The following is a 15648-nucleotide window of genomic DNA, read 5'->3' on the forward strand; positions in this document are numbered from 1 at the left end:
TGGTTAAGCTGAGGAGATAAAACATTTATAAAATAAGGAGACATTTGGGGGAGATTCTAGGAGTCGCAAATTCTCCTGGATTTATTTGTAAGTGAAAAGATCAGCCTGCTTTGGTACCTAGGCTCAGACACCTAAACACAAACTTACTTACATAGGTATAACTGTATTGCTTTCAATTCTCTTTTCGCCTTCTTTCTTTGTAATATTGAGTGCATGAAGGTAGTTTTTTGTTGTTTTTTTTTCAATTCTTCCATCCTAATGCAACTTTTGTCCAATGATAGGGGCTTCGGAAGAGGACCGCTTATCTACGTCTGCAGGGGAGCCGCGCTTTCCAAGGAGTTCGTCAATGACAGACAGCCTTAGGGACAGTCACAGTATTCCTCCCCCTCCCCAAACTGCCCCTCCTCCACCTCCATCTCCTTATTACTTGGATACAGGGCCTCCCCCGGCCTTCTGTCCCCCCCCTCCCCCAGGTCGAGGCCATGATCAGACACGATCCAGCTTTAAACCTGGTTCAGAGGCCAAGATCCATGGTCTGCCACAGGTAGTGACTACTGCTGAAATCTACGAGCCGCCCCGGCCTTCACCTGCCCACGTCGAGCGCCAGAAAAAAGCCCGATCCATGATCATCCTCCAGGACTCCTCCCACATTCCTGTGGAGCCCACAGACATCCCACGGCCTGGGCCCTCGGCCACTCCCCCTGAAAAGATTAAGAGGAAAGGGAGGGTTATTGACAACCCTTATGCTAATGTTGGTCAGTTCAGTGTAGGGCTGTACACCCCCACCAAACCCCAGCGCAAAAAGAGCCCCCTGGTTAAGCAGCTGCAGGTAGAGGATGCCCAAGAAAGAGCATCCTTAGCTTTTGCTTCTGCTCACGCCAGAGAGCACTCACCGACAGGCAGACACACAAGCAGAGCCGACTACCAGCAACAGCATCAGCAGTTCATACAGGAGAAAATTCGAGCCCAACTGGAAGGAAAAGGCCCTTTTGCTGCTGCCATAGCAGGAGCTGTGAAAGACAGAGAGAAGCGACTGGAAGAGAGGAGGAAATCCACAGTCTTCCTATCTGTGGGTACCGTCGAAGGTAGCACTACAGTCCCAGAGCCCCCATCCCTGACGCAGTCCAGGTCCATCGATGAACGACTGCTGGGCAGCAGGGACCAGCTGGGTCAGCTACCTCCCCCAGCCCCTGCGCTCAGGCCTTCACCAGGTGGAACCACCTTCATCCATCCCCTCACTGGGAAGCCCCTCGACCCGAATTCGCCACTGGCACTTGCGCTGGCCGCAAGAGAACGGGCTCTGACTTCCCAGGCTCAGTCGCCAGCTGGCAGCCCAGAGCCTAGGACTAAACTGGATAAAACAGGGCCTTTGTTTGTGGAAACCCAGACCAAAGAGGCAGAGCGAATGGATGCAGAGGGCGGAGGGTTGATGACTCCCCCCTATGGGTCCTCCCCAGGTACAACAGCCCCTAGCAAGGACCAATGGGGGACCCCATCAACTCTCCGCAGGGAGATGGAGACAAGGACAGACAAGTCAGAGCAGAGAAAGATAGAGGACAAGAAGAGCATGATTATCAGCATCATGGATACATCCCAGCAGAAAACAGCTGGCCTCATCATGGTTCATGCAACTAGTAATGGGCAAGCAGTAGGGCTGGGTTTGGTGGAGCCTTCCATAGCTCCCAAAGGGGCTCTAGACGAACCCTCCAAGCTCACCCCAACTGAAGCGAAGCTCACCCAGCCACCAAGCCCCGCCGCCAAATCCACCCAGCAAGCAGCCAGCCCCTCAGCTGAAAAGACACTGGCTCAAGGCAGTTCAGAGGAAGAAGTGGAGCCCTATACTGTTACCCTCCCGCCTGCCCAGCTGTCCTCCAGTGATGAAGAGACACGGGAAGAACTTGCGAAGATCGGGCTCGTGCCACCGCCAGACGAGTTTGCCAACGGCGTCCTGGTGAAGGTCGCGGGCATGCCTATACCACAGCTGGCCAAGCCAATTGCACCTTCCGCCTCAACCCAAGCAGCAACAGCAGCAGCAGCAGCAGCACTTCCTACTGCTGGTGGAACATCCTCAGGGAAGCCCTCAGACACCCCCTTGGTGCCTGAGTCTGCAGCCGACTCAGGAGTGGAAGAGATAGACACGCGGAGTTCCAGCGACCATCACCTGGAGACAACCAGTACCATCTCCACTGTCTCAAGCATGTCCACCCTGTCGTCGGAGAGCGGCGAGCCCACCGACACCTACACCTCCTTCGCCGACGGGCAGACTTTTATACTCGAGAAGCCGCCAGTGCCTCCAAAGCCAAAACTCAAGTCCCAGCTCAGCAAGGGGCCGGTGACCTTCAGGGACCCTCTATTGAAGCAGTCTTCGGATAGCGAGCTCCTCTCCCAGCAACACGTGGCCGCGCTGGCTGCAGCTGCCGGCACCGGCCGACCCCGCTACCTCTTCCAGAGAAGGTCCAAGCTTTGGGGGGATCCCGTGGAAATGCGGCCAATACCTGGGGCCGAGGATGGCAAGCCCACTGTGATCAGTGAACTGAGCTCCAGGCTCCAGCAGCTGAACAAGGACACGCGCTCCCTCGGGGAGGAACCGACTGGGGCCACACTGGATCCTGGAAAAAAGTCCCCTGTAGTGGGTGCAAGGTAAGGGGCCACATCACCATAGAGCAGGGGTTCGTATGGCATTGGCCGTGCTTTCTGCACTGGAGTCATGTGGAATGTGGAATGCATTTAACCCCAAGTCCAACTGCAAGTCCAGAATTCTGTGACTACTTCTGTATCTTTCATCATTGCAAAATCCATCATCTCTTCCTTATGATTTTAAATGTTTGATGATCCCCATTATTGATCACATGCTCCACTGGCCACACAGATCTATGAATAGCCAAAATTGCACATTTATCAGTGTTGCTGGTGGATTTGTGAAAATCACAACTTCTGTAAGTGTTGTTGCCAGGCATCCTGCAAGATTTTGACTTAATCATAATGTGGCCTTGCAGGGAATTAGTGACAGGACACACAGAACATCTGATCAGGAGGTGTAATTAATCTGGATTACTAAATAAACAAACACCCCCAAAAAATAGTTTTAATTGATCTCCTTAATTAATACATCCTTCCAGTCCCATTATCCATTTGATTTTCCTTGAACTCTACATTATCTTGAATAATCCATCTTTCTTAGATTAATCAAAAACTTTAATGGATTAAATCTTGGGTTATTGATCAATAATCATAATCAATGTATAGTTTTTCAGGAACTTGTTTTCATGGTTTCAGCTGACTGTCATTCATGATTTATTTCTGAGTCTTTTTTATCATTAAATGCTATTTTACTCTGAGGAAATCAGTGTCAGAGAAGTTGTCCTCTTTTGTCTCAATGTATTCTTGATGAAAAGTCATTTATAGTTTTGAGCACCATTTTCTGAATTTTCTGAGTGACATTTAGTTGAAAAATGATCATAGACACTGCTGTGAAGAAGGGGAATCTCTTTAATATCTTCAGCTTGTTGACCCATTTATTAATGGCCCTGGGTATTTTAGCTAATATATGATTTTTTTCATTAAAAAGTATGGAAATACAGCAATATCATCAGTCCAGCAAACTGCAGTGGTAAGTAATGAATTCAGGTCCTGCATATAATATTTGGATGTTCTGTTACATTTAGACAAAACTTTGTTTGCCGTCTGTTTTCACTGACAGATCATTTTATTTTTGTTACCTTACTTTAACATATTGGTCTTTGAAAGTTTAATATGTTAGTTGTACTTCATAATATATGTATTGTTATATTACTTGAATAATAAATTAACATTTATATTGCAAAGCTTATTTATTTAATAATTTATTTTATTAGGAAGAGAAAAAATACCAAAGGGAATATGTTTATTAAATACGTCTATGGACAGTTGGTGAAATGTGTTAGAGTGAATAAAAACACCTTCGTTTTATTTCCTTTTTTAATTTTATTTTTGTATAAAGTACAATGAAGTCCTGTGTTTTCCTACAGATGTGACAAGGAAAATGAAGAAAAGTATAAGTAGATTTGTAGCTCCTAGGGTAAACAATAACTCATTTTTTGTGAATACATTTATGAACTAATCCCTTTGAATGGAATAACCTTATTTATTTTTGCTATTATTGTTACCAAGTCACATGTTACCTTGTCTGCTCCTTTAAGTCCTGGAACTGCAGTGTTTATCTTATCACAGTTTTTTTGTCTTTTGTGTAATGTAGACAGATATAATTAAACATAAAACAAGTAGATTTTCCTTTTTTGCATTGCATTCATAGAACCACAGGTAGGGTGTTGGGGAGGGGGGGTGCCACTTTATCTGCCCCCTTGTGTCCTTCCATTTGTCAGTTGTGTGAATCAGGAATGTTCCCTGGAGTCCATGTGATGCACACTTTGTTGTTTTCTAACACAAATGTGCCCTCATTCAATAAGAACTTGTCTTGGCATGTCAGGTCCTGCTGTAGGTTTGATTGGTGTTGAAAATGTCAGCTATAACAGGCACACTAGATTTTCTTTTGTTGCTGTTCTGATTGGTTTCCATAAAGCAGTTGAGGGTTTAAAAGGTTGTATGCAATAATACATCTCATCTCTAGGCTAGAAAGCATTTATGGCCTGGGCTTTACTGTTGTTTTACTATCAAATCCTTAAACAAATAAGGTGGAATAGTCTGGTGGACTCTTACTGTAGGAATCCTTAGGTCTGTGTAATAAAGAATGACAAATTCATGTTTTGTTGGTTTGCTGTTGTGTGGGACATGTTGAGATTTTATTCTGCCGAATAAGCATTTATAGTGAGCTAATTAACCATGGTTATTGATGTTTGAAAAATGTGCCTTAGTATTTTTTCTTAATATATGGAGTGTTATGTTCTGATAAAAACATTAGCTAATGCAGCATTTATCAGACCTGGGGACCCCCTGCGTCTTCAGTTTTGGTTCCAGCAGAGATCAACTACTCAAACTTACCGAAACCTTAATTGAACTATTTTCTTGATTTAGCTTAATTGTTTTCTCACTTATTCGTTGCTTTTGGAAATACTGTGCTTTGAGAGTATTGATGCCAGGTTTTCTGTTGAGTCTGTGTTCACTTGGTTTCATAAAGTTTAGCTCCTGTGCTCTGTCTTAACACTTATCAATAAATGATGTGTAGACACAGGTATTCAATTACTGAAATTGTAGACACCTTACCATTGAAACAATACAACTAAACAAGGGAAGTTCTGAAGTCCAGAATATAAATCTCTGTGTTATTATTATTCTTATTATTATGATTCTTATTATTATTATTATTATTATTATTATTATTATTATTATTATTATTATTGTAAGGTCAATCAAGCAAGTTAAGTTCAATTAACAATACTGACACTTCAGTTGGAACCAAAAACCAGACGAGAAAGTGGGTCACATACAATATATACAAGAAATTTGGAAATAGTATATTGTCATGATTTTTTTTTTTTTTTTTTTTGCCTTTTCCTGTTTCTGATCCTTATAGCAGTGTGTTCTGGGAGTTTGTGAGAGAGATAGATAGCTGATAAATGAACATGTGAGCTTTATATATGTCAGAGGTGCAAACAAGGTAACAGAGGGCTTGGGATGATTAATACACTAGCATGTGCCACCTCATGCAGCTCATTTAGCACCTAGATCTCTTCATCTTTCTTACTTTTGCTCCAGCTTCAAGCCGCTTTTGACTGTCACTTTGCTAAACTGTAATGGTGTGCAACCAAGGAGGTCAGCTAGTTTTTGGTATTGGTTTTCAATTTCAATTTTTTTTGTTCCATAGACCACAAAACGTGGGTAGATATTCAGCAAATTAGACCCAGCAAAAATATTCTTCACTCACATTGTCGACACACCCCAGACACAAATAAAAGAAAATTGCTAATCGTTCACCTTGGCATTTTATAAAGGTCTTCAGGAATCTTTACATTGTTCTTGTGTTTCACGTAAGTGCCTTTAGTACAATGTTGAAATTGTCTAGACTATGCTGTGGTTTTGTGCTGTGCAGCATTTATGAATAATTTGTTCAATTTTCCCCAAAATTGTTCACTCATTTGACTTAACCAGTAAGTCCAAATTAACTTGTATGTCTTGCTGGCAGGTATCCGAGAAGAAGTGAAGTGTAATTTAAAAACAAAAATCCAAGTAAACCATGTATTTATTTGGAATATGTTGGTTGCAGCATTAAGCCTAAGTGTGACACTAGTGTCAGGAGCAACCGTGATGACTGAAGACATCCTAAAACCTTTATCTTTCCACAAAGCAGGGGCAGCAACAGTTGCTGCAGTCCAAGCTTCGCCACACTGTTCCCAGTGCTGCTCAGTCCTATCCTGGAGGGACAGCCCTCTCCTGGAGATGAGAAGGTGCTTATGTTTTTCCCAGGGCATTTCAAATGAGCAATCACTCACACTGACAGTTTCGTCCAAGATGGCTAACGTTATCAACTGATATAAACAATCCAGTCTTATTTACAGACCCCTGCCATATTAAAAGGAACGGTTTTGAAATGTATATGAAAAAGTGAGAACATTCAACACAATTAGTAGCTTGGTCTTGTCAATGATACACAAGCACAAGTGTTGTGGGAGGTTCTTCTTTGAATATGGCAGAAGACTGCATAAAATAAATTACCTTGCTATAATTTGAACACTTGTAGAATCTTGTTATGAGAGTCAAATTTGTTGTAAAGGCAAATTCATCAATATTTTATAGACCAATACTAGGAACCCCTCATGGTTTCGTATAAAAGGCAAACCCATCGCGTCTAATACTTCAAGTTCCATGAATGATTTATAGTGGAATATCTCACCAAAACCAGTAATACCTGTGAACAGTTTCTGTTGTGTTTAGATGTCCCAAGGAAGCACTTATGTGAACAGTTCTTGATTCCCTTTAACCAGGTGACGAGATTGATCCAAGTCAACATCTTTAGTGTTCAGATAACCCTCATTAAAAAAGCCAAACACAGGTTCTCCTTTAAAGTGAAGCCTTACACTGACTCAACACCTTCCCTCAGCTCACTGTGTAGAAACACTGGAGGTAGAGTATAATAGAGCTGTTGAGGAGCAGTCCTGCAAATGAAATCTTCTAAACTACAAAATATTGTAATTTGGCAACATAAATAAGTATTAATAGATGAGTGTGACCAAGTTCCTGGAAACATCTGTGACAGAGGTTGAAGAGTGTTGTTACATGTTATATATTCACTGTGACCTTCCACATCCTCAAACAAGACCTGTGTCCATCACCTCCTGTACACAGCGAGCAATTGTCCTTCTCAATTCGGATTGCCCTGACGCTGCGGTGGATTCTTCGGCCATGGATGAGTCGTAAGCTTAGTTGCTTTATAGCTTTGTCTCCAGAGCGCATCTGACCGACGATTTCCTCTAAAGATATTCCTGGGGTCACATCGAATGTATGATGTAGTGTCCTCTATTTTGCTCATGTTTCCTCTAACATGGTCCATGTCTTCCATGAATACTTCATCAACTTTCTCCCGGACAGCTGTACACTCATTTGTTGTGTCAAATTCCCCAGGACTAACTAAATCAAACTAAATCATCTGAGTTTACAATTTGCACACCATTACTGTCTTCATTTACATATTTCACACTTTTGGTAGCATTTTTTTTACTGCTTTCTCTTTAATTTTAAAATGAATTAACAATGCAACCCTTTTTTTCTTTTTAATTCATATTTATGGATTTATTTTTTAATCTTTCTTTGCCACATCATTGATTCACGCATACAAAAAAACTTCACCAGTTGTATCTGCCAGCTTGGCTCATCATTTTGACGGCATCACATAACAGGACTGTTTCATAGCTTTGGCTGTTTTTTGAAAGTTGTGATTTGCATTTTTTTGGTTTTGTTTGTTGTTTTGTTTAGAGAAGGAAAAAAAAAAAACTTGTAGTGAAAATTTAGTATGTTCCTAGATTTTGCTCACCCTGTGATGTTAAATAACTTGACATTGTTAAGTCATTGTAATGTGCTACATTTAGAACAGTTGATATTTGATTTTTAATCAATTAAACAATGTTTTTTTAAATAAATTCTAGTCATATGCCAGTTTCAGTGAATTACCTCATGCATCTATATGAAAAGAATTGAAAGAAAATGTGTAAGAATTTAAAATAGTGGTATTGTATTTAGTCAGTAATATATTCAGGTATCTACCTGATCATTCTGGAAATGTAGAACTTCACTGATAAACACTAATGCAGATTCTTGGCACCTTGACTTGAAAAAGTGTGTCTGCAAACACAGTCCTTGAAATGGTAACTTGGTTTCTGAAAATTAAGATTATAAACCTATTTTAAGATTATAAAATTACTGTCTATATCTAGTAGCTGCAAACAGGTGAAAATCTGGGAACACTGTCCTTTTTGTTTGTTTGTGCATTTGTTTGTTTTCCCTTTTTATTTACTGTGTTAAGATATGAATTGTGTGCTCATTTTTTTTTTATCTCATGGATTGATGCTAACATTCTTTCTCATTGCCTCTCTTTCTGCTCACTTTGCATGTCTGCGCTGCTCTGTCTAGAACTGAATCTGGCCCCAGGAGGGTGGGAAAAATGTGTAAGTGCGCATGTTCATCTCATTTCAATCTTCATTGTTTACTTCTCTCTTTGCCCAGAACTAGCTATCCTCCTTTGTTCTGTGCTGGGTTTTTGTTTGTATTGTTATTTTGTTTTCTCTTATGTTTTTTTGCTCCTGGTGCTCATCCTTGTCATGTGGGCTGCTTTTTATTTAAAACTACCCCGTCTTCAGGGTGCTGAGAATTGGTTCCTTCTACCCTGCTGTAGGCCTGTGAGAAGAAAGACGTGCAATCTCACAGAACGAACATGAATGCTGTTAACTAATAACTGACTTTGGGAACTGTGGATCAATTCTCAGCAACATGAAGGTTAACTGTGATGTATATCTTTGTTAAATTGCAATATTGCTATTCCATTTGAAGACGCGCACCCATTGCATGTGCCTGGGCATCTTTCTTCTATTACCCCCCAAAACAAAACCAAAGCGGGTTCACTACACTGCATCTGACAAGGCATCCCCTTGTGATCCCTACAGCGCCAGGTTTTGTCCGTCAGAACTGTTTTCTTGAATGACTTAAATTAAGTCTGTATTTTTCACAATATTGACTCAGTGTTAATGAAAATACAGTGAAGTTGTAAGCTGACTTAGCTACTTAGGCTTCTTTTTAGTGCAATTAGCAGCTGAAAGTGTAATTTAACACTTTAAGCTATAAATACGTGTAGTGATTTAATTTATTTTAATTTTGTGTATATTATTATTATTATTATTATTATTATTATTATTATTGAAGCTGAGATTAGGTAGTTAAACATATTGGTAACACTTTACAATAAGTCTCCCTAGTTACTATGTATTTACGTAGTAGGTACTCAGTAACTACAACTGTAATTACTCATAAGTACTGTGTAACTATGCATTATTACAATGTACTTAATGTGTACAAAGTGGGTCATGCCCGGTATAGATAGCTCCAAAGGTAGCTTCCCAATGGGCATCCTTAACAGACAATTGTATACTTACATATACTGTTAATCATTTTTACACATTAAGTACATGTTAACAAATGCTTAATTACATTGTTGTTATAACTAACATGTACTCACTCAGTAATAACTGTGTAAATACATTGTAACTAGGGAGAATTATTGTAAAGTGTTACCAACATATCCTCTCCGAGTTGTATCTGCTGTGTATCTGCCACCCAAGCCTGGTGAGAGAAAAGGGGGACATACCAGCAAATGAAATACAATATAATATGTCTAGTGATGGCAGATGTATAGTTTGAACCTATTATTTTTGTATATAAATGATGTTGTCCCATGTAATAGTTTCGCATGAGCTGTTTTGGCACATGACTTACAAAAAAAAATTGTTAGTCTGTGGTTGCAGTGATACAATGACACCTACAAGCAGATATAAGTCTGTTTTCATTGTTTTTATATTACTGTTTTAGAAGATAGTGGAAAACATAACTATTATTTATTACATATTTTGATTATTTTCCATATATTCATTCCTTTCGCTGTGGTTTTAGCTGGATGGTTTCCTTCAAACATCTTGTTGATAACTTCTGCATCGTTGTTTTCCGACCTAAATAAGTTCCTATCTGTCTGTTGTTTGCCCTTCCCCAGCAAACCACAGGACAATATAATTTACTTCTGACAGTGGTGATATAGCAGCAGTCCAGCAGTTGATGAGTGTCTTCCCAGCCTGATCACGACAATATGATCAGTGTGTTTTAAATGATAATGCTTCCCATAGAGGAGGTCATGGTAAGGTTTTCAGTTATCAGAAAGAGTTACTTGTAATAGAAACTTCAAAGGAGATCCCAGTCCCAGAGAATAGATTTTGTATTAGTTTTACTGGGTTACTTTATTACTGCAGCATAAATGTGCAAAGTGCATTTTACTGCTGCTGTGAATCCCCCTCCCATCTCCATTATAAATCATCAGGCCACACTTGTGTGTGAGGATTGGTGCTCCCTGCTCATGCTAGTTCACTACCTTATATAACAGCTGCAGTTTGTATTCAGGTTGTTTTTATGGTTAAGACACATTGTAGTGTTTGTGGGAAGAGGGGAGAGAGATGGATACCTCAGGTAATTCAGCAGTGAGTCCCCTTTAACATGTATATATGTCAGACCTAATCCCTCTAGCTCCTCCCAGCCCAGTGTGATCACCAAGCTGGATCTTGCAGCTTAATTAAAAATGGAGTCACAGATTGAAGCATGATTTTCAAACGGTGCAAGAAAAGAAGTTGGTCACAAGGTGATTATTAAGGCTTGATCAATGTCACCGAATCTCTCCATTTATATGCAACTAACTTCTTTCTTTGCCCCTTTTCAAAAGTACACTGTAATTGACTATATACAATGTATATTCATAAAATGACACATTTGTCTTGAATCCTGTGCAAATCTTAATGTGTGATCATTGTAAGACACAGAAGAACATGTTAATTAACATGAAATTGTACGTTTATACTTAATCAACTGGTTTCGCAGACCTCAAAGAGCACGAGTCTTGAACTACCCCACCTAAAATAACCCTGGGTAGCTCATGCTAATAAGACTAATGCTAACTTAAAACCAGTTTTGTATGTATTGGTGAGTTTTATTTAGGCTGAAGTCCAGATTCCTGTACTCTGTAAAGAGTAATTGTCCAAAAATCCTTAGATTACTAGATGTAGTTTTTTTTTATGTTTCATGCTTTCCTGTGCTGCTGAAGACAAGATCTGCAGACCTATTAAAATAAATGCATTTCAAACTAAATGTTACAACCAGTGGCATGTTTTATGAGGACTGTTGTGTTTTAGTGTGGAAAATATTGACATACCTATAGCAACCATTGTCAATAATGCTGAAAAATGTACAAACCTCACAGTTAATTAACTTTGTGAGGAATTAAAAAAAAAAAAAAAAAAAAAAAAAAAAAGTAAAATACAACACAGACATTAGTGGGAATGAACCAGTAATAAAAACCTACAGTTCTGCCTATGGTTGGAAGCATAGCAGGAAGTGTTTATTGTTAGGTAAACAATATCACTGTATGCATTCAGGGATTCATTTTTTAATTTGTTTTATTGGTAGTGTTCTACTGTCATCGGTGCTTCAGACACAGCTATGGTATAAATCTCACCTGTGTAAACCTTGTCTTTGGATTTTCTCTGAGCATTGGTGCTCTGTATGAGCTTTGCAAGGCACCAATTTTAAAAAAAAAGCTCTTTTAATAACTACTGACTGGTCGACTATTGCTGCAATATCTTGATTTTGCTCCCTGCAGCTGGCTTGCTCTTTCACAATGACTGCAGGTCATTTAGGGACTTTCTCTCAGTGTGATAGCAGCAGGACTGAACACCAGAATTAAGAGCTTGGCAATGTGGAGAGATTAGGAGAAAATGTGAAGCTGGCATAGGTATTAGGGGCCAGGGCCCAGAGTGACAGGATTAAGGGCAAAGGAGAAGGGGGAAAAGTGTTGTAGTTTAAATGAGTACTAACACTTAGGGCAGATAACAAACTCTCATGTAGTGTCATGCTAAGGAGTGATGAACTACACTTAAACTGATTGCTTTTACAAAACAGCTAAGATGGGTTTATTAATATCCATTAGCATCGGCAGGAGCAAGCACACACAGCGCAGGTACTTCAGCAATCAGTAGCATTTCCTGACTGTAGCTTTGTCAGGGCCAAGGATGTGGGGATGGGGGTTGTTAAATCAAGTAATTTCTTACCAAAGCTGGTTTCTTCTGGTTTCTATTCTAAAAATACTGCAGTTGTCAGTCCCTTTCATTTTATTTAATGTTTTCTTTTGTTTGGTTTTTGCCCTTTTCTGTGTGTCAGTCAAATGCATTAATGATGCCTTCCTAACAAATCATTAATGGGTTTGCTACATCTTCCCAGACTTCTTTAATTTCAAACTTTATTTTGAGACCATTCATACCGTTATTATATTATCGCTGTGCCTAGGTGGGGTCATCTGAAAGCAAAGAGCCACTAACGCTAATGCTTGTGACAGCAAAAGTTGTACTCCACCCCCCAATTAAATACACATTTCAATATGCTACTTTGTTGGCCGACAAAGCAGCAGCCATTTCCAATCCAGCCTCCTCGTTGCTGGTAGTATCAACAAGCCTATAAAGCAGAGATTGCGTGGCACTTTACAGCAGAATAACCTTCACCTGACGCTAGGAATAAATTGAATTAACGAGTTGTTGTTTTTTCTTTATTTGTCTCTCTCTGCCGCCCCCTTCCTCACAGACTTTTCAGTAGTTTAGGAGAACTCCACACTATATCCCAGAGAAGCTACGGCACCACGTACACAATCAGACCAGGCAGCCGCTATCCTGTGACCCGCCGGACACCAAGCCCAGGCAAAGTCCCTGCTGCCGACAGGACAGACCCGCTGGGCCAATCGCGGTCCTACGGCCTGGCCACCTCCCCCACCACCCCCCCCACCATCCTCAAGTCGTCCAGCCTCAGCATCCCCCACGAGCCCAAGGAGGTGCGATTCGTCATGCGGAGTTCCAGCGCCCGGAGCCGGTCGCCCTCCCCGTCGCCCTCGCCCACACTGGGCTCCCCGCTGCACCCCCTGCGACCCTTCATCCAGAAGCCCCTCCACCTGTGGAACAAGTATGACGTGGGGGACTGGCTGGAGAGCATCAACCTGGGAGAGCACCGCGAGCGCTTCCAGGACAATGAGATCGAGGGCTCGCACCTACCCGCCCTGACCAAGGAGGACTTTGCCGAGCTGGGGGTCACCCGTGTCGGCCACCGAATGAACATCGAGCGCGCTTTGAAACAGTTGCTAGACAGTTGACCCCCGCGAACCATTCTAGTACGTTGATGTTTTCATTTCTCGTTCTGTTTCTTTATTTCCAGGGGTGGGAGGGAGGGAAGGGGGAAGGTGTTGGATTCTTTCTTTTCTCTTTTTTTTTACGGTTATATTTATACTCTACTCACTGCATTGCACTGAATGGAAGTTAGAAGAGTAAACGCCCCCCTATTGCCCAGCCCCTTCCACCCACTCACCCACCCAGCCAGCTAGCCAGTCAGCCAGCCCATCTGTCCGGAGTGATGTCCTACTCTGCCAAGTGAATGTTGCATGAACTCCACTAGAACGTCCCGTCTGTGAATGCTTGTTGTCACTGCCCCCCCCAGCCCCAGCCCCATTTTCCTTCCCCGCACTCTCACGTTTTTGGCCTCTGAAGGTTTTCCAGCTTGAATGGAACAGAAGAATCTTGTTCTAAAAGGAAAATTCAGTTGCCTTTCATGGTATTTCAAAATAATCAACAATGACAAACTGAAAGACTTTTTTTTTTTTTTCCTCCTCTTTCTTTTCTGCTCAGTGAGGGAATTTCAGCTGCCTCACACATTTTGATTTTTCATTTTTCATTTTTTTTTATGCAGCATTTTACATTCATTTCAGGGGAGGGGGGAGGGGGTAGGCCAGACAGTTGCATTGAAAGAAAGTTTGTTATTCTGACATCTTTTTATTGACTGTGGTATCTATTATATTAGGAGAATGTTTAACCGACACTAGTGGCTTTTTTCATAATCAAGATTTTGCTTTGGGAAGACTTCTTTTCCAAAGGGAATACTAAATAGATATGATATGCGTATTTAGATGACAGCTTTAAAAAAGAGAAAAGTATTTAAAAAACAAGCACCTGTCTCCTATTACTAAACTGAGGGTATAGAACAAAGTTCAAATTTATTCCACCAATACTTTACTTGTGTTTTTACAATTTATATATATATATTTGAAAGCAAAATACACACATATATATATATATATATATATATGTGTGTGTGTATATATATATATGTGTGTGTATATATATATATATATATATATGTGTATGTGTATATGTATGTATATATATATATATATATATATATATATATATTTGTGTGTGCTTGTGTGTGTGTGTGTGTGTGTGTGTGTGTATATATGTGTACATATATAGATACACACACAATATATATATATATATAAAAAAATATATATATATATATATATATATATATATATAATTTTTGTTATAAATTTACTAAAACTATATATGGGATAATATAAACACCACTGCTGAAAATGTATCTTCCTTACTATGACCCCCCTTTTTTTTTTTTTTTTCTTTTTTTTTTTCTTTTTTTTTTTTATATTGCTCGAGAAGTTGCAGTACTTTGTCACCGCTGGTTTGAGGTTTTAAATTAATAACGTTAACACATCTACACAACATGGTCTTCCGTCTACAACGAGGGGATTGAAAAGTGAAGAAAAACCTTGCGTACTATAATGCCCCTTGTGTAGTTTGTAATTGCACTTAAACAGCAAAGTGCCCTTTACAGACTAGTTAGGATGCCTGGTTCAGAGCCGTGCTGCAGTGATTCAGTATTATAATTTAACGGAGAGCCACTTGCTCATTATCTAACCCCTTAAGGTAATGCTTTTCTTGAAACCATAACTGATTTCATTAGGTCTCTGTAATTAACAATTTCCTTTTGCGTTACAGTTGCTCTAGGTCTGTTTAATGCATGCTCGGCCTAACTCATTCGCTAGACTCCATTTCGGAAATTGTTCCTGATCTATTAGGTGTGTTAGCTTGTTCTGTACCTACTAGGTGCACACAAGGTAATGCTTGAGAGAGGTTTCACCTGTATGATGGTGTTATACACCCTTCTGCTAGAGAAACAGGGATTGCTTTGATCACTTCAGCCATTTAGAGCTTAATTCATGACCATCGCATGAGGTGTTATAGGAACAGATCAATACACAAATCAAATCATCAGCGAGATGCAACACTTGAATTTCTTATCTTACCCATTGCCATCTTCTTACATGAAGTCCGCCATCTCACCCCTCCACTACAGCAATGACAGGAGAGGCATTCAGCATGACAAGATGAGGTTGTATTTGCCAAGAGGCCAAGTTACAATAGGAGCTGAGAATGGCAATAATAGGCTGGTGGTACAACCCCCTAATTTACTAGCAGCCATTTTCTCTTCTCTTTTGAGACCTATACCTCCAGAGAAAATGTTACATCAGTGGGCTTTATATAAAGAATAATTTAAAAATGAAAAACCTAATAATATGAG

At 40.3% G+C, this 15648-nt stretch overlaps 2 protein-coding genes across 2 annotated transcripts in view; both read left to right on the top strand.

Moving 5' to 3' along the window:
- The window catches only part of shank3a (SH3 and multiple ankyrin repeat domains 3a), a 385335-nt gene extending 381225 nt beyond the window's left edge, over positions 1-4110 (top strand). The window contains exons 22-23 of the mRNA XM_066724020.1: positions 282-2640; positions 4008-4110. Coding sequence (XP_066580117.1) covers positions 282-2640; positions 4008-4041 — 2393 coding nt within the window. The 3' untranslated portion in view covers positions 4042-4110. The remainder of the gene's footprint in view (positions 1-281; positions 2641-4007) is intronic.
- An 8030-nt stretch (positions 4111-12140) lies between these two features.
- LOC136771432 (SH3 and multiple ankyrin repeat domains protein 3-like) lies at positions 12141-14314 on the top strand. Its single transcript, XM_066723749.1, has 2 exons — positions 12141-12193; positions 12811-14314. The coding sequence occupies exons 1-2, from the start codon at positions 12141-12143 to the stop codon at positions 13367-13369; spliced, it is 612 nt and encodes a 203-aa protein (XP_066579846.1). The 3' UTR covers positions 13370-14314.
- Positions 14315-15648: the final 1334 nt, after the last annotated feature.

Source organism: Amia ocellicauda, chromosome 15, assembly GCF_036373705.1.
Source record: "Amia ocellicauda isolate fAmiCal2 chromosome 15, fAmiCal2.hap1, whole genome shotgun sequence".
In the NCBI taxonomy this organism is placed as follows: Eukaryota; Metazoa; Chordata; class Actinopteri; order Amiiformes; family Amiidae; genus Amia; species Amia ocellicauda.